This window comes from Nelumbo nucifera, chromosome 2 (assembly GCF_055504915.1).
Source record: "Nelumbo nucifera cultivar China Antique chromosome 2, China Antique-T2T, whole genome shotgun sequence".
NCBI lineage: Eukaryota > Viridiplantae > Streptophyta > Magnoliopsida > Proteales > Nelumbonaceae > Nelumbo > Nelumbo nucifera.
Genome location: NC_142650.1, coordinates 63,395,096 through 63,413,633, shown reverse-complemented (window position 1 = coordinate 63,413,633; position 18,538 = coordinate 63,395,096). Strand labels below are relative to the sequence as shown.

Sequence of the window (18,538 nt, the reverse complement as noted above, 5' to 3'; positions counted from 1 at the left end):
TGGTCACCTGACCGGTTCCCAATTTTTCCAGTCCGGTCCGATTTTGAAAACCATACTTTCATTTGTGACAAAAGCTCGCCCTTAACTTTCAGATTCTAGCATTTTGCCCCCACCTATTAACGCAAAGATAAAATTACAAGAATGTCTATTCATAATTTTTTTATTCTTTTGTAATTTTTGCCTTTCCGTACTGTCTTCTTTTTCTTTGTGTGCAATCTTCTGTATTTTTTTTTGAAAATTTTAATGTTTTTTTTTGTATTCTCGTTTTTTTTATGTTATATTTCCTGCAATTTTATACCTTTTATTTTCTATTTTTCTATTTTATAATTTTCTTTACAAAGTTGTCTTATAAATTAATAATAAGGGCAGTTTGAGATTTTAGCTAGAAATATTTAAACACATAACAATTACATGAACATATTTTTTGAAAGTTGAAGGTGGGTCTTTGTAATAAAAGAAAGTTAGGGGAGTAATGTACTGTTCCTATTTATTAAAATATCAGAACTGGGCTGAACCGTCATTCTCCCTTTGGTATTTAACTGGGTCACTGGTTGAATGCTCTGATCATCAGGTTCAATCATTTGATTCATTCAAATTAAAAAGGCAAAGAGAAAAAAAAGAAAATTAAAAAAAGGGAACAATTCCAAAATGACTTTGGACTGGGTTTGGTATTTAACTGGGCCACTGATTGAATGGTCTGATCATCAGGTTCAATCGTTTGATTCATCCAAATTAAAAAAGAAAAAAAAAATAATAAAAGAAAATAAAAAAATAGGGAACAATTCCAAAATGATTTTAGACTGAGATCGGCTTCAGTCAGTGCAACGCCTGTGAACAGCCTTTACAGCTTTGCATTTATTTCATGGGACATATTCCAAACGTAAAGCTATAATGGTTGTCTGAACGGGCTTTGCACGGACTAAATCCGATTTCCTTGAACTTGTTCAATTTGGCGGGATTCTGACAACAATAATGACCTATCAGTGCATAAATCGATGACCTATTATCGATAAATAAAATAAAATGAACAAATGAAGAAAATGACAACAACAACAATACGAAAATAAAAAGAAAACAACATGGTAAAAATGTTCTTTTACTGACATTGGAGGGTGTTGACCAGGAAATGTTTGAAACCGTGGCCGTTTCTAAAAAGAAAATGATGTCACATTATCAAATAATATAGTGTTGCTCAGTGCCTACGTGGCAGAAGCGTTTTTTTTTGTGAAAAATGGGTCTTGGAAGCATGGGCATTTTTTTTTGAAAATCTGTCCCAAAAAGTGCCCACACTTCCAAACACCATGCAAGTATATGTTTGGCAGCATTGATGTTGCAAATACAATGGTGCTACTGATGTGTGAGTTGGAAACACTGTTTCCTAAGAAAATGGTGTTTTTTTTTTGTTTAGAAACATTGCTGCTAAGTAGGACATTTCCTGGAATAACAACACCACTTTTTGTTTGGTGTCAATACTCTATATCTGTTTTCAGCACTAGTACCCATTATAAGAAGTCCACGTCACTGCTACATCGTGTTATCGTTGGCAGCTAATGAGTTCCAATTTGAAAAAATGTCAAATTCAGCGTTGCTCCAAACCATGCCGTCTCGATTTCCAAGGAGTGGCTTGGAGCACCGCTTTATGGAAAAACTGTTCCAAACATATTGACATTTTTTGGAGCACTATTTTTTTCCAACTTGGTGCTGATGTGTCACCGTTTTCTGGAGCAACGGCATTGATGCCAAACAGATGCTAATATGTTGTTTTGTTTAAAAAGCAATTGCCACATCAGCAAAATTTAAGCTTTTGTATCTTTCTATACTCTGGTTAGGCCGTCTTTGGTTGTAGAGTGTTTGTTTGCAATACAAACACCAAAATGGGGTATTTATGTGTTCGTGTTTACAAGCATTTATTTGACATGTAAAAAAGTAATGATTATCATTATAAAAAATGTATTGTTTTGACATATTTGTACTTTGAAAAGAGACTATTACCTATTTTTTGGATATAATTTTGTATTTTTTTTACAATCAATTTTTTAACCAAAGTTAAGGTATTGGAGCATAAGGTAGTTTGAGCATTTAACCATGGGGCCTACACTTAGCACTGATTTCAAACAAACAAGATAAGTGCAAAAACGGTTTAAAATCTAAACCATATTTGCAATCATGATCCAAAAAAAGGGTAAATATGTAGTGTACATATTTGTGTTTGCATTACAACCAAACACAACCTAATTTACTTCATTTGTAATGCAATCAAACAAAATAAACTAAAATTTGAAACAAAAATAAATCAGAATTTACACTCAAATCATTTACACAATTGCACTGTCATAGTTTTGCATCAATACAAATTTATTTACACTACAAACAAATACAGCCTTAATAAAATTTTAAGGTAACCACCCCTCCACTTGGGGGAGATGGGATCGACTCCCCACAGCCCATCCCTCCCGTGAAGCACGGGAGATTCCCAATCCATGAGGGGGTGAGGTGTGGGGAGTCCATCCGAACTCCACTTGGAGTAAATTTTGAGGTAAAAAAAAATGCAAAATTTGAGGGTCTTCACCAATATGTCACTTTTGTTTACAAATTACAAAACAATTGCCACAATGGCAGTTTTGTTTTGAAGAAGAGCAATCATTTACCCAACGACCTCTTGATATTTGAAAAAAAAAAAGAAAGAAACAGAATAGAAGTGTTGGTCAAAGTCAAGTAGCATCAAGATTCAAGTGATTAGGGGCTAGGGGTGAGCATTATTCGGTTAAAACCCAAATATCGAATTGAAAATTTTGGTTTCGGTTTTTCCGTTTGGTTTGTTTGGTTTTTAGAAATTTCGGTTTCGATTTTCAGATTTAGAAATTTGGTTAACCGAAAAAAATGAATTAACTAAAATTTATTATATAATATGTAATATATAATATTCAATATATAACATTTAATGTATAATATATTATATATTTATATATTAATATATTACATATAGTGCATTATAATGAAAATCAATTTCATAATATATATTATAGGTTATAATATATAATATTATATATATTAATTAATTTCAGTTTTTAACCTAAATAACTAAAAACCAAATTAAAAATTTTGATTCGGATATTTCAATTTTATTGTAATTAGGTTTTCATTTTTTTTATTTAGATTTTAAAAATTTAGATTTATTCGATTTAATTTTTAACCGAATAAACCGAATACTCACCCCTACTGGGACCAGGGTGAGTATCAATAAGTATCAGCTTATACTTGGCACAGTAAGAAACTATCGGTTTTGGTATGTATATCAGTCAAGAATCTAGATTTTGTTTTGTTCTCACACCAACTTCACAATACTTCAGCCATGTATTGAATACATCTTCCTATGAATCAAAACATACAAAAGGATCAATACATACAAATATGAAAATATTCTCAATGTACGGTTGCAAGTGTTTGTAAGGACTGATTTTAAGGACGAAATCCGATGTCATCAGTCAATACTCAACAACTGTTATAAACCAATGCTCAACTAACAGATCGTTACAAAAACAAATCTGACTATTACAAATTCTTATAAGCCACTACAAACCGATAGTGGACTGTTACAAACTAATACTCAAACGGTCTAACCATTGTAAACCAATATATACCCTATTGATAGCCATTACAAGCACATAATAAACCATTACAAATCATACTCGATTTTATAAACCAATGCATACCTGCCTATTTCAAATTTAAATTATACAATTCTAGTTATAACAGTAAGAAAATGGTAACCTGAAAATAAACTGAGTCGAACTGATAAAATATTTGAACCACAGGCTGCTAAACGAAAAATGAAGCAGATTGCATGAAATAAAAACGAATGAGGGTGTTTCATCTTCTATTGAAAAGGTTTAAAATGAAATTGAACGAGATCGGCTTCAGTCAGTGCAAAGGCTGGTGTTCAAACAACCTTTACAGCTTTACATTGAAAATATCTCTATACTGTTGGAACGGGCATTGCACTGACTGACTGAATCCGGTTTCTAAAAGAACTACTATGATAAAAATGAAGTCTGAGTTGGCAAGCCAGTCAAGTGGCTCATATATTTTTTTTCAAGCAATGCTTTTTACATTGTGGACATTTCCTACATGTACTGTTCATTTGTTTATGTAGGATATTGTCGTCATGGTTTTTAAAACAAACCTGGAGGCCGAATCAGTCAGGGGTCCGGTTTCCGGGTTGAACGGTTGGCCGGTTCTAACAAAATAATAAAAAAAAATGATCAAAATCGTTCAAATAGTTAACCGGCTGGGTCAGTGGTTTGCTGACCAAAATCAACAATTTTTGGAAAAAATCTGGTTTTGAGAAAAAACAGAGCCCATCATCACCTGACCAGTTCCCAGTTTTTCCGATCCGGTCCGGTTTTGAAAACCATGATTGTCATCTTCAATATGCATGTCATGTCCTTGCTATTATGATCCAAGTGGGTTTGACTTCCATGGCATGACAACTAGCTAAAAAATAATGGAAAGTATCAAAGCTAAAAAATATTTTTTGTAAGCCAAATAATTAAGAATACTTAAATTGAAAACACCTAAAAAATTCATTTGTTTCTGATAGAGGTGTTCAGGTAAAAAAACAACAAGAAAAGGGGAGTGATAAGGGCACATCGATAATGAGGCAAATCTCTTTCAAAGAAACCTATGTTTGATATATTTTTTTTTTCTTCTTTTTCTTTCAAGACGTTTACTTTGAAAATAATTAAGGGTCAGAAATCTCACCACCCTACAAAATCTTATTTTCACCACTGGTTATCAATTTAAAACTTTGAACTCACAACAATTTATAACTTCCAACACCCCCAATTATAACACCATACGGTCCATACCTACCCCTATATGAAGTAAAATTTGCACCCCCAGTTATGACACCATAACCTTAAATGGTGAAGTAAACATTTATGAGATGGGGTAAATGAAGATTCTCTTATAAATAATGGATTTGACACCAAATGGTATTTTTAGTAATGAGTAGTAAGTGTGGACGTGCATGACAATTTTTTATGATGATAATGATGATAGTAAATAATATGTTTTCAAAATTTTTTACAATTTTATTTTTATTTATCACACTTATTTTTTGTTTAATATGATAAATATACAATATTACACGTGTCAAAATTTCTTCTACATTTTTTTGTATTTTTTATACTTTTTGTTTTTATCATTTTTAATTTTTTATTATTTATTTCATATCAAGGGTTTACACATTTAACCAAAAAGGTTGAATTGTTGACTTGTTACCAAATAAAAAAACAATTCCATTTTGGATTTATTTTAAATTTGTATTTTATTTCTATCATCAATTAAACAATTGTTATTGGGCACACTTAGTTTTTTTAATATGATCAATTAATATAAGAGTTAATGAAAAATGGGAGTTAATACCCTAAATATAAGACTTAATTATAGGAAATTGAATGAAAAGAAATGTAGTAGTACAAATGACATTTTATGCCCTCATAATTGAAGAGACCAAATTCATAAATAGGGGTATTCTAGTCAAGAATAAGATTCAATGAATGTTATTGAGAGTTATTACATACCATAAATATAATACTTAATGAGAAGGATTTGAGTGAGAAAAAAAAGATTGTTCAAATTACATTTCTATCCATAAAATGAAAGTGATCAAATTAAAAAATTGGAGTGTTTTGGTCAAACAAAAAGTTTCACTCTCATTCACACTATTAATAGAAAGGGTGTCAATGGATCGGTTTTTGATTGGACCCCATCCAAACCAAAATCAATTTGAATGGATTGGACAGACCAACAAGACGTATTGAATTGGACCAATCCAGACTTAATGGTCCAAAGTATTTATTGGATTGGATTAAACCTGGTCTGTCCGTAATGAATACATATTGGATTAGGTTGGATTGAGCCAATAGTCCATTAAAATATAGGTGTCAATGGACCGGGTTTAGGTTGAAAGAAATCTAAATTAAAACGAATTCGAACAGATTGGATGGTCCAGATATTGAATTGGACCAGTCCAAAATGGCCCAAAATATTCATTGGATTGGATTGGATCTAGTCCTTTTGTAAGGATTCACATTGGACTGGATCGGATTGGACCAAATCCCGTCCAATATAGATGGGTCTTAAAATTTTTATTCATAAATGTTGTTCACTTGGTTTATTGGCACAATTAAAACTTTTTTATTAAAATATAAATTTACCCCATGATATCTTAAGATTAAGGGGTAAATTCTTTCCAATGAAAATTTCAAAAAATAAGACTTTTATAAGTATAGATTTGAAACCGAATGCTGACTGCATGGACATTAGTGTCACTAAAAAATCTGAAGAAGAAAAGGCACAGAGATGGTTGTAAGAACTGAAGGAGTGAAGGTCAATCCATCTCAACAGGATTTTTTTTTTCATTTATTTTTCGTTACTAAATCGATAGGAAAGGACACTTGTAAACAGTCTAGATCTTGATTTTAGTAACAACCATTAAAGACAATTAGGAAATTGCATGTCAGAGATTCAGAGGGGATTCAAGCAAAGAGAAAACATGAAATAATAGAGAAAAGGCCAAAAAGAAAACAAACAAATAAACATGATATAATACTTTGAACGAATATTTCAAGCTCTGGGGTAGCGTGAGCGCCCTTTCTTTCTTAAGAATTCAGGGATCTCCACTGGCCCACCTTCAGTGAAAGAGGAAGGCCGTCCGTTGATTCCAAGATTGACATCTCCATTTCCGAGCTGACTTCCCTGCATTTCACCCAGATACAAAATAATTACAATCACACACACACACAAGGGGGGGAGAAGAGAGATACCTGAAGAGGCCTCCCTTCAATTTCATCCTGACGTTTGAATCCAGTGGCAATCAGAGTTATGCTGACCTGAAGGATGGAAAGTATCTCGACGTCATATTTACATTCCAACCAAAAAGAAAACCTTCCACAAATTTTCTCTCTGCACATCATAGATGTTGAAGTTCACAAGTTGGGAATTTGGAATTGCATAGTTTTTGTATAGGCAACTTTTATGTGGGCCCAAGTATTTACATTCATCCGTGGCATCTTGCATTCTACTATCCATACTAGAAAAGATCAGTGATGAGAGAACTGGGAAACAAATAAAAAAGTTACTCGTAAATCATAAGAATATGTCCTTTATAAATTAGTCTAAAGATTAAAAATAGATATGCTAAAACTTAAAATATACATAGAAGAGTGATTTTACATCATTTTAATCCAAACCTACCATAAATGTACTTATACAGTAGAATTTTTACAACTTGTGCACTAGAAGCATAAGATGATATAATCAAGGTTGATTTGGAAGTCAATCAAATCAACCCACATGCAAATAAAATAAGGTTTATAAGGCTTGAATAACATATTTTACTAAGGGTTTAAAAAAAAAGAGCCCCTTGAAAAAAAAATTAAAAAAGAAAAACAAAGGAACGACAAAGTTGAGAACTAGGCCTCAATGGAATTGGTTTGAATCATATAAATCATATAATTCATGAATCCGGTACTAGGATTCAAATAGTAATTTTAAGATTTTTGTATAAAATGATCCAGACATAAGATTTGAAACAAAACCCTTGGGATTTAAGATTTGAATTGTGAATCATATTGTAAAATTGTAAGAATTTGATAACTATGATCAGGATCCAGATTGTAGATGAGGTTATCACTACCATAAAACCAATTTCACTTTGTAAGAATCTTCCATACGAAACATGCCATGACCTTGATTTTCTTACCATCTACCATACTAACAGTCGTACTATTCAGTCCACATAAGCAATGCTTGCATTCACAAAAAAAAAAAAAAAAATAGTGATCAACAACCAATGGAAAAACAAAAAAAAAAAAAAAGAAAAGCAAGTCCATGCGATGCCTAAAGCTCCTTCACTTACTTGACCACTGAGTGATGGATCTATAACTGCTCCAAATATTAAGTTTGCACTAGGATCCACAAGGTCGTATATAACCTCTGCAGCAGCATTTACCTGCAACAAATCCAATATGGAACAGAATTATGAACATATCAATAAAGAGGACTGGTTTAGAATCAATATCATCTGAGTTTTGGAGGCTACTAAGACCTTCCTAGCAAAAAAGCAATACACTGATCATGCTAAAAATTGACTATAATCACTTGGAGAAAGAGAAGTATTCATCCTTCATTGCCAAATCAATAGACTTGAATGGTAGAAGGAAAAGATTTGGGTCCAAATTGAGGAAAAGAAAGAAAGAAAATAGGATTGGATCCCTAATTCCCTATACCAAAGCAGCAAATATTATACCTACTCTTCTGCAGCCACAACTTCAAAGTGAGAATTGGGCAAGGATAATGCCAGCCAAGCACTGATATGGAAGGTTTCATAAAAGATAGGAAAGTATTGAATGGGACATTTATACCATTATTTGAGTGGACCATCAACTAAGAAATCAACATTGTAGAAAAAGAAAACAGGAAGATTATCAACTATAAGAACATCAAAAAGATTTTCACACTGCAATCACCAAGGGAAAATATTAAAGAACCAACCAATAAAAAGTAATATATAATAAATAAACACAGCAAAGCAATAGGTTCCTAAATGTAAAAAAAGTAAAATTAGAGGATTAGCTAGCTCCTATCAAATAGGCAACAAAAGCTATAGAAAAGCACAAAAGAATAATTAAAACAGAAGATACTAAGAACCATGGCTCAAAGTATTGACACTCTTGAGTTTTATCTTGACCAAAACTCCGTTTTTTATCTTCCTGGTGTCAGATTTTGACAGGGGCATTACATCGTTGTCTTTTAAAATACAAAATTGTCAAGATCTGCTAACTCCCCTTAAATAGCATATTGGAGACCAAAAGATACGGTACGATATGCCTAATATGGGGCATATCATAATGATACTTTGAACCTTGCTATGAAACCAACCAAAATAAGGAATACATGCCAAGAACACACATATAGGAGCAATAAACATGGTGAAGGGCCCCTTCAAGGAAGACTTCATTAGCTCATTTCCATTAAAAAAATCTTAAATTTGACTTGATGAATCAGAAGGTAAAGGCAACATTGTAGGATTAACTGACATTCTTGAAGTTAATGATTTCCTGAATGAACCCAGGCTTAGTTTAGACTATGCATAGCACTAATGTAGCCAACCCTCATGCACATTCTTGTTCAAGTCCATGGATGGTTGAACAGAAAAAAAATTATCAAAAGAATACAGAAACAGAAAAGCTTCGTTTCAAGTCAATTAGATTGTTAAGTAAGCATACCTCATACAGAGTTAAATCATTCCCACCAGTGATGTTCCACACAATTCCAGTGGCTCTTTCAATACCAATATCCAGTAAAGGTGATTGGATGGCATTCAATGCAGCATCTCTTGCCCTGGTCTTGCCTACAAAGAAGTATGCAACACCAAACTGATAAGAAGTGTGTTTATGGTGTTAAGTTATATTCTTTTCTTTGACTTTGAGCAATAACAAACAAAGAAAATTATTATTTATTAAGATAGGGAAATTAGGAAAAAGGCAACAAGATGGACACGTCAAAAAGAATCACCAACCCATTTATGTGTGCTATATCAAAGAATAGAGGATTCACTATACATCCTCCCACTTATTCTAGGTTTTACAAGATCATCTGCTATACATCCACCCACCAGCCATCCACCCCTACCAGAAACAAGTCTAGTAATATAAGAGGACCTGGGGTTGCCCAACCAGCTGGTATCAAACCTAAGTTGGACTGCTCCTGGAACACCCTCTCCAAGAAATAGTGTGAATTTCAGTTTTGATTTTGAATTTCTATAGAGAAAAGGTAGCTTCTAGACTCCTAGGCACAGTATTAGAGAAACAAAGGCATTACCCTCTAATCTGAACTGCTCATTTAGATGGATCCCAATATCAGCAAATGGCTTGGCTGGCACAATTAAAGGGGAGAATTGTTTAGGGTTGATGGGGATAACCATGCCCAGGTTTTCAGCCCTAAGACACTTCATATTTTCTGTGTTCTTTTTTCTTTTTGATCAATTAGTATCTCCTTTTTGGTATAAATTCCCTCTTTTTTTTCTGTGATTATCAGACCAGTTATATACTGTATATTGTCCTCTAGTGTTGATTTTATCTTGATCAGTAGCAAAGCACTTCAGTACTTTGTTAATAAGTTAAAAAAATGAAAAGATAGAAAGCACAAGCATGGTCTAAACAGTAGACCTCTCTGTACTCTCAAAGAAGACAAACCGAAAAACAATACTCCCCTGAAAAATACAGTTGTAATCTATTAATATGGAATAGAATACCCTCAACATAATTCTGTTCTATCCACCTCTGATCTGGCTAAACTATCATCAAAGCATTTGCTGATTTCCTGATAAATGTAAATGAGATGTTCACCCTAAATGCAAGAGCTTCCACTTCTCTAATGTGATGCTTCATTTGCTTATCTCCTTTACTATTGATACCATGTTTGCTGTAGAGGTCTTTTCGTTCATTACTACCTTGCTATGGCATGCAATTCAGTGGTAATTTTAATTTTGTACGGTTAAAATAGTAACTTATTATAATGGTGAAATGACAATATATAAATAAAAATATATATTTCATTGCTACCTAGCACTATTTGTACTTCCAGTTTAGCTTGTCCAGTATTTTTCATTTCCATGTCATGTCCAATCCTTAATATCTTCATTCTGGTATTCAAATCATTATCATGCCAGTAGACACTGACTAATCAATTTTCCAATGCTTAGCATGCACTTTTCCCTGACCTTTGTTGTGATCACCTCCACAGAACATCTATAGTACAGGCATGGCAATTTGGTATCATAAGCGCCACCACAGACAACTATATGTGGTGAGATCCCTACTACCATGCATGTGATATAAATTCTCATTGAACTAGACTACTAGAATGAACCACCCTTTGCATCCAGCAAGTGCAAAATTGAGTAGGCGCCTTTTTGCTTTTTTTTTTTTTTTGATTCTTCAAAATTGCAGTAAGCATTGCTCAAATATTCCTACATTATCAAACAAGCCCCATTCGGACAAAGGTTACACCAACTGGGGCATGTGGTTTCAATGTTGAGTCCAATACAAGTTGTGAACCTCTTCTTCAAAGTATCTGAGCAAATAAAATGAGCTATATAGGAATTTTCCTTTCATGCTCAGATGAACTTTTAGATGGAAGGTATCATTGCTTTGTGCAAAGGTGAAATATTGGGCTGACAAGTACAAGAACAGGGATTCGAGTCTGAGAGCAGCCACTTTATGCAAGAACTGCCATAAGCCTAGGTCCATATCCAGTCCACCCCTCCCAAAACCTCAAATAGCCTTTGATGGTAGTAGTGAAGGTAATCCGGGGCCCTCAAGCATAGGTGGAGCCTTTAGAGATGAAGAAGGAAAAGTCATTGCTCTATATTCTGGTCCTATTGGTGTTGGTGACTCACTCCGGGCTAAGATCTTGGCTGTGATGGAAGGCATGGAGAAGGCTAAGGAACTGAACTGCCACAAGCTTATTGTTGAAGGGGATTCAAAGCTGGTTATTGGTTGGCTGCAAAAAGAAAATAGTGGTCTATGGAAGTTAGCTAATGAAAAAAAATTGTTTAATTGGCTAGCACAAGATGTGGAAATTCAGATAAAGTGGGTAAAGAGAAGTGCCAACTACTTTGTGGATACTCTTGCTAAGCAAGGGCCAAGGGGTGGAAAGGGAACAATTGTTTTGGCAATATTGTAATTTGATTGTTGTTTTCCCTAGGGGAGGATTAAGAGGGCTTACCTCTCCCCTTCCTATGTTGTACTACTTTCTTTAACTTTTAATGAAAAGTCTATGTTATTCATCAAAAAAATAGCCTATGGGAATTACCTGTTGCAGTTCCTATCCCCATCAGAGAAGAACCTGCATTTGCCATGATTGCTTGAACATCAGCAAAATCTACATTAACCAGACCGGGAACCTGTAATTTAAGAATCCACAATGCATTAGGGAACAAGGAAGATATAAATTTTGCATGATACCTAAATGAGTCCAAGTAATGAAGGCCCATTTGTACCAAGGGAACACATCCACACACAAGAGAGAATATGAAGACGCAATGAGCAAAAATTCATAGCTGAAAAAAGCTGACCAGATTGGATGATCAGAACCATTTAAGATAATTTTTATTTCCTGGATAGAACAATATGCTTCATCTCATAGTAACCAAAGGATTGAAATTGATTGGGTAAACTCAATTTTTATTTCTTGAATGGAAACAATAAAGAGATTTTTATTAGAAAAGAAGGTTCAAAAAAACCTCAATAAACATAACAAGATCCTCCAAAATAGGGAGGAAACAGGAATTGACAATTTGACATATACAAACCCAATACGGTGTAGGTAGAAAAGTGCACCAGTACAAGACAGATCCGCAAACACACACCTTGGCTAGCCTATCAGCAATCAAATTAGAAGATACTGAGGTCCAGTGGAATGTTACTAAAGGACTTGGCCTCTGGGGACCGTCTCAGGATCAATAACCAGCTAATCACAGTCTAGGTGTCACATCTAACCAGAAGACCGTTGAAACTCATCAAGAAGGAGAATCTCGATCCCTTCCAGAAGGGAACATAATCTCCATCATAACAGAATTCCCCCTCACTGTTGTAGGCCAAAATCACATGAACTCTACTGCTCCTGAAGGGAACATTCATCAAAGTTGAGTTTTGAGTTTGATGTTTTTTTTGGTAATAAATAAAAAATATAAGTTTATTGATAAAAAGATGAGTACATCAACCAGGGTGATGAGGAATCACCACAAAAAACCAAGAAGAGACAAAAAAAACACCAAGATCCTCCTTTGGAATTCCTTCAAATTCTGGAAGTACAAGCACCCAATCTATTATCCTTTTCCCACATAAAAGAGTGGTTTTATCTCTTCTTCAAGGTATGTTTTCAAAGATCCTTTTGTTTCTTTCATTCAACAATTCCCAACATATGACAAAAGGAACACAGATCCAAACTATCTTTGCCTTAATATTTCCTCTCATTGTAAGCCAGCAAGCAAAAATGTCTCCAGGAGTCCTTGGTTTCGCCATATTAGTTCTGAACAGCCCAAAGACATCCCCAAATGAACTTTTGAGTATGAGCAACCAAAGCACAGATGTAGAACATTCTCCTAAGCAGCTTCACACAAGTAACACCTTCCTGCTAGTTGGATGTCCCTGCTTTGGATGTGATCGAAAGTTTAGATACTTTCCAAGGCCACTAGCCAAGGAAATGCTTCCACTCTTGGTGGAATAGGATTTACCAAACTCCCTTCACCTCAGATCTCTCCACTTGATTCCTTAGTAAGCCTTGTAAAATGATTTAACTAAAAAAATGCCATTGTTGGATTCCTTCCACCATCTTGCATCTCAACTGATTGTACTTTTGAGAGCAGAACCACACACTCCCTAACCTCCCAATCCAAAAGGGGCCTTTTGAATTTTGGGCACCACACCACCCTTGAATTACTTCAAAATTTTCTGCAATAGAGGTGTTCTTTTTGCTTTACTTACACAACACGGAAGAAACCTGTCTAGGAGGATCAATGTGCTTTCTAGATAGGTGGAACCAAGCAGCACAGAACCACTACAAATTCATTTCTAGGCTAGATTTATTCGTAATAGATTTCTCTTACAAATTCAGTCATTCAAAATTCAGAAAATTCAGCATCTTTGTTACATCAACACCACAGAATAGTCAACAACTAGCTTAATAGTTTATAATAAAAATTGACCAATCTCCCTTTGAAGTGCATGAATATGAACATTTGGAGTTGAAAGATTACCTGGGTCTGTCAAAGCCCAACAGATTAAAATTACATTTTTTACTGAATAACTAAACAGACTGAATTCTAGACAGCTTAAATATGATAAATTAGTTCATTCATAGACTCATAGATCTTGTACAAATATTACCCCACAACACAGTTATGTGACGACAAAAAGTTCATGAAAAGGTTAGAATCTTCATAAACAGTTTCTTCAGGAATTCATACCGTAATTATATCAGAGATACCGCGAACACCTTGTCGAAGTATATCATCAGCCAAATTAAATGCTTCAGTCACAGGAGTGGATGGGGAAACTGCAGTCAGTAACTTGTCATTAGGAATGACAATCAATGTATCAACATTGTTTCTCAATGTTGCAATTCCTTCCTGTGCTTGAACTGTCCGCCTTCGACCCTCAAAAGAGAAAGGGGTTGTAACAATACCAACAGTCAAGATACCCATTGACTTTGCAATCCCTGCAATTACTGGAGCCCCACCAGTGCCAGTTCCCCCACCCATGCCAGCCTGTATGTAAAAGCTTTAGATCATGTAAAGGGAAAAACATAGAAGAAAAGATATTGAGCAGTTTGCACATCATTGGATATGGAACGGATTTTTTCCATTATTAACTAAACATATTAAAAGAAAAAGGAGAAAAGAGGAACAAAATATGCAAGATAAGATATGCAAACTCATCATAGCAATACAATTGGCTGCCCTTATACCGAACAAAAAACAGTGACAATTGATTAGGCATCAAAATGCATGATTACTAGCATAGAATTTCACACTCCACAAATACCAATTAGCAGAGACATCCAGGGATCCATCAAAATATTATAACTTATTTTGGAATACAACAGTTTATCACAAAATATATCTATAATTATTTGTATGACATTACATCTTTTCTTGTAATATGATTTTCCCATACACAGGCTTCTACTAAAAAGGATAGAACCAAAGCTTATGGTAGGTTTATGTTCTGTTCAAATTTGCCAAAACTAAAACATAACAATTCTAAATACTCAATATATGGAAAATAGAGGTGTAAATCGGGCTGCCCATGGCCTGGCACGATTTTGGACCAGCCTGGCATGGCCCGGCACGAGGCACAACAGCCCACAGGCCGTGCCAGGCCCGGCACGACGGTCTGTGCCTTGCTGGGCCTGGGATTTGAAGTCCACGGGCCGGCACGGCACGGCACGATCAAGTGGGCCGTGCCGCGGTATATACTATTTATATATATTTTATATATTTACATAATATTTATATATTTATATATAATATATAATATATTATATAAATTATAATTATATAATAATATATAGTATATAATATATTAATAAAACAAACAACTTTTTTCAATTTTATTATACTAATTTATTTAATTATTGTATATATAAGCAATTGTATACATCAAAATTCATATAAAATTCAAATTTTTAAGTTTTTTTCAATTTTTTTTAAATAAATAGGCAAAAATAGCTTTGGCCCGGTCCATGGCCCGACTTGGGCCAAGGCTTGGTCCACGGGCCAGCCCGGCCAGTGGCACGGCACTGGCCCACGCAGGCCTGGGCCGTGGGCCGTGCCGGGCTGACCCCCAAAATTTTTACCGGGGAGGACGGCACGGCCTGCACTTTGTGCGCGCCACCTGCGGGCCGTTCCGTGTCGGCCCGACACGGCTTGGAGCATTGATGGAAATGCAGGTTTTTCATATATTCAGAAGAATCTCTCTTGTAGTGACAGTTATGCACATTATGATACAACAAATTGATGTGTTGCATTAAGAGCTTATTTGGAACCATTGCATTTCACATTCTGTTTCATCAAGAATCGGGAAAGCCATGTCCCTGAATATGCATCATTTATATTTTTGAGAAGATATATGCTCATTGGATGTTTAAAGTGCTTTGACTATATTATTGAAATAATTTCATTAAAATAAAGGTATGACATCTAAGAAATGCTGTCAGATTTTTCAAATTTCAATGTGCCACATAACAAAAGTGATTCAAGAAACATCATTTTTGATGATTCAACCATTCAAGGTTACTCCCTCTCACAAAACCCAAGGCATACATATTGGAGCAATATCTTAAAAAATAGTCTTCCAAATATGATTTAATGGTGTTTCCTTTGTTTTTTTTTTTTTTTTTTGATGTGGAAAATTGGTGAAATGGAACACACATGAAACATATCGATGCCAAACAGAACCTAAGTGGTTCCAAAAATAATAGAGATATATGATAGCTACAATAATGCTGGAATTTGATTCTAAATATAGATCGAACTTCCAATATTATTAAATGTATAAATAAGATCAGTAGAGAGGAGAACAGCAGGCTACATATCAACTATTACCTTAAAAGATTAGGGAGGATAACATCAGGCAACATACAGATAAAATAAAAAGAACAGAATGATGCAATTCTGGTTATCATCCCTCAGAACCCATATGCACATGGGGCACCTTCTCTAAGAAGTTGTTGGAAACCTCCTGAATGGAGTACATAACAAAAATCCTGTGTGTAAGATTTTTCCCTTTCCATATTTCTTAACTTGCCTAGGTTTCAGCTCTAGTTCAAGAAGATAATACTCTTTTTATAGGTCCATTGTTATTCCCCATCTAAAAAGTGACCAACCAATTGAACAGCCACCTTTTTGAGTTAATGGGATGGGACATACATTTTTTGTTAATAGAAATTGGACATATGTACAGAATACATGATTTTAAGAGCATGCCACAAGTTCAGTTCAGGAAAATAAAACTGTAGCGGTCAATAACAACTGGAACCTACTGTAACAAAAACCATGTCAGCACCATATAGGGCCTCTTCTATTGCATCTTTGCTTTCCTTGGCAGCATTCATGCCAATATCTGGGTTACCACCAGCACCAAGACCCCTAGTTAGCTCTTGACCTATTTGCAAGCGATTTTCAGGAAAAACAGGTGAGATCCTCATGGCTTGAACATCTGTGTTAACTATCCAGAACTCCACACCCTTCATCGAACTTTCAATCATTCTATTGACGGCATTGGATCCTCCACCCCCAACACCAATGACTTTGATCTTAGCTTCATTATAATTACTCGAAGCAGGCAAGTCTCCTAAGCTCTCGGTGACGCTGCTACCTGAGCTCTCCTTTCTTGGATTTGTTACCACGTCACTTCCCTGACCTCGTCTGGGCGTTGAGACTTCAGGGTGTAGATTCAAGAATGGGTCTTTACTGTGGCATGCGTTGACAATGTGGGAGTTTGCCAAACATCTAAAATGAGGCATATTTGAAGCAATCCTCTGGATGGGACCAAAAATCCCGCTCTTCTCATCAAGCATCTTCAATGAGCTAATTTTACACTTATGGTTCTCAATTGAAACTCTTCCTCCAAGAATAGCTAATACTCCCACTGAATTTCTAGTGTCCACAGATGTAAAACATGGTAAATGAGTTGCCATCTTAAATGAGCAAGCCAATATTTCTGAGATTGTAGCAAGTAGAACGGTTTCCAGAGACTCAGAGAACAAAATTTCCAAATGTCAATAATTCCATCAGGAACCTTCCTTCCGTAGCCTGTTCATAATTAAAATAGATAAAATAAAATGAATAAAATACTTAATAAAATTACAATGTTCTAATCATGGAAGCTGTTCAAACAAATCTCAATGAAATTCAACAAAACTCAATGATCCAGTGACCCTAAGTTAGAAATGCCCAAATGTATGTAACTGTGGACCAAATATCTGAAAATATGATTCTGGTATAAACTTGCTCCGAGAACCTGATCACTTAAACGGAAAGCACTTACGTAATCCAACCAAGAAGCTCCGGAAGGATATAAAAAAGGGGATTAGAGTGGGGTGGAGCCAGAAACAAAAACGAGCAACAAGTGCATTAGAAGCAACATGGACAGAAACAATGCAAAATGTCATGCAGCTAAACCCACAAAAATGAGCGTTAATGAAATCAAAAGGAAGCACCCAGAACCAACGCACTCCCTAAAACATCAGTAAAAACAGAGACAAACTATGAGCAAATGGTACGAGATTCTCAGGAGAGAAAAAGAGAGAGAAGTGCACCTCCGTGAGTTGTAGAGTCTTGTGAAACAGTGAAGAAGATTCTCCAACAATTTGAAAGAAGATTCTTGTAACTGGTTCACTACATTGAGAGGAGGACCGAGAATGGGTAAGATGGCTGTAGACCAGATACTTTGCTCTCCTGTTGTTTTTCTATTTGGGTTTTAGCCTTTTGGGGTTGGTAAGACCAGAGAGAGAGAGAGATGGTAGTCACGTAGATTTATAGGTGTCAGCGCAAGGTGGGCTCCAGACGAACACAGGAACAGAGGAAGCGAACTTGGCCGAAATCTCTTATCACACTGACTGTAGCTATACCCGGCCAACTTACGGGAGTTGGGAAATAATGAGGGCTGAGGGCCTAACTGCCTAAACGCCATGGATGCTGTGGCAAAGTGGGGTCGGATAAAGAATGGAATAATGGGAAAATACAAAGAAGGCACTAAAAAAAATAAAAATAACTTGAAGCTGATCCAAACCTGTCATGGGGTTGACATTCTTCAACCCATTTTTCACTAGGGGCACACCTAATTAACACGTTCTATTGACGTGCCTAGGCAGAAGATATTTTTTTTTCTGTAGAGATATCAATTCTATGGTTTTTGCTTATATTAGCAAATGTTGATGACTACAGCAATGATACTTATTGTGT

The 18,538-nt window shown here is 35.2% G+C and overlaps 1 protein-coding gene across 1 annotated transcript; it reads right to left on the bottom strand.

Moving 5' to 3' along the window:
- Nucleotides 1–6,461: 6,461 nt before the first annotated feature.
- Nucleotides 6,462–18,078, bottom strand: LOC104607676 (cell division protein FtsZ homolog 2-1, chloroplastic-like). Its single transcript, XM_010273356.3, has 8 exons — nucleotides 17,893–18,078; nucleotides 16,615–17,386; nucleotides 14,039–14,338; nucleotides 11,884–11,974; nucleotides 9,294–9,418; nucleotides 7,925–8,017; nucleotides 6,831–6,896; nucleotides 6,462–6,762 (listed from the first exon to the last, which is right to left on the bottom strand). Exons 2-8 carry the CDS (start codon nucleotides 17,269–17,271, stop codon nucleotides 6,631–6,633), a joined length of 1,464 nt encoding a protein of 487 aa, XP_010271658.1. The 5' UTR covers nucleotides 17,272–17,386; nucleotides 17,893–18,078; the 3' UTR covers nucleotides 6,462–6,630.
- Nucleotides 18,079–18,538: the final 460 nt, after the last annotated feature.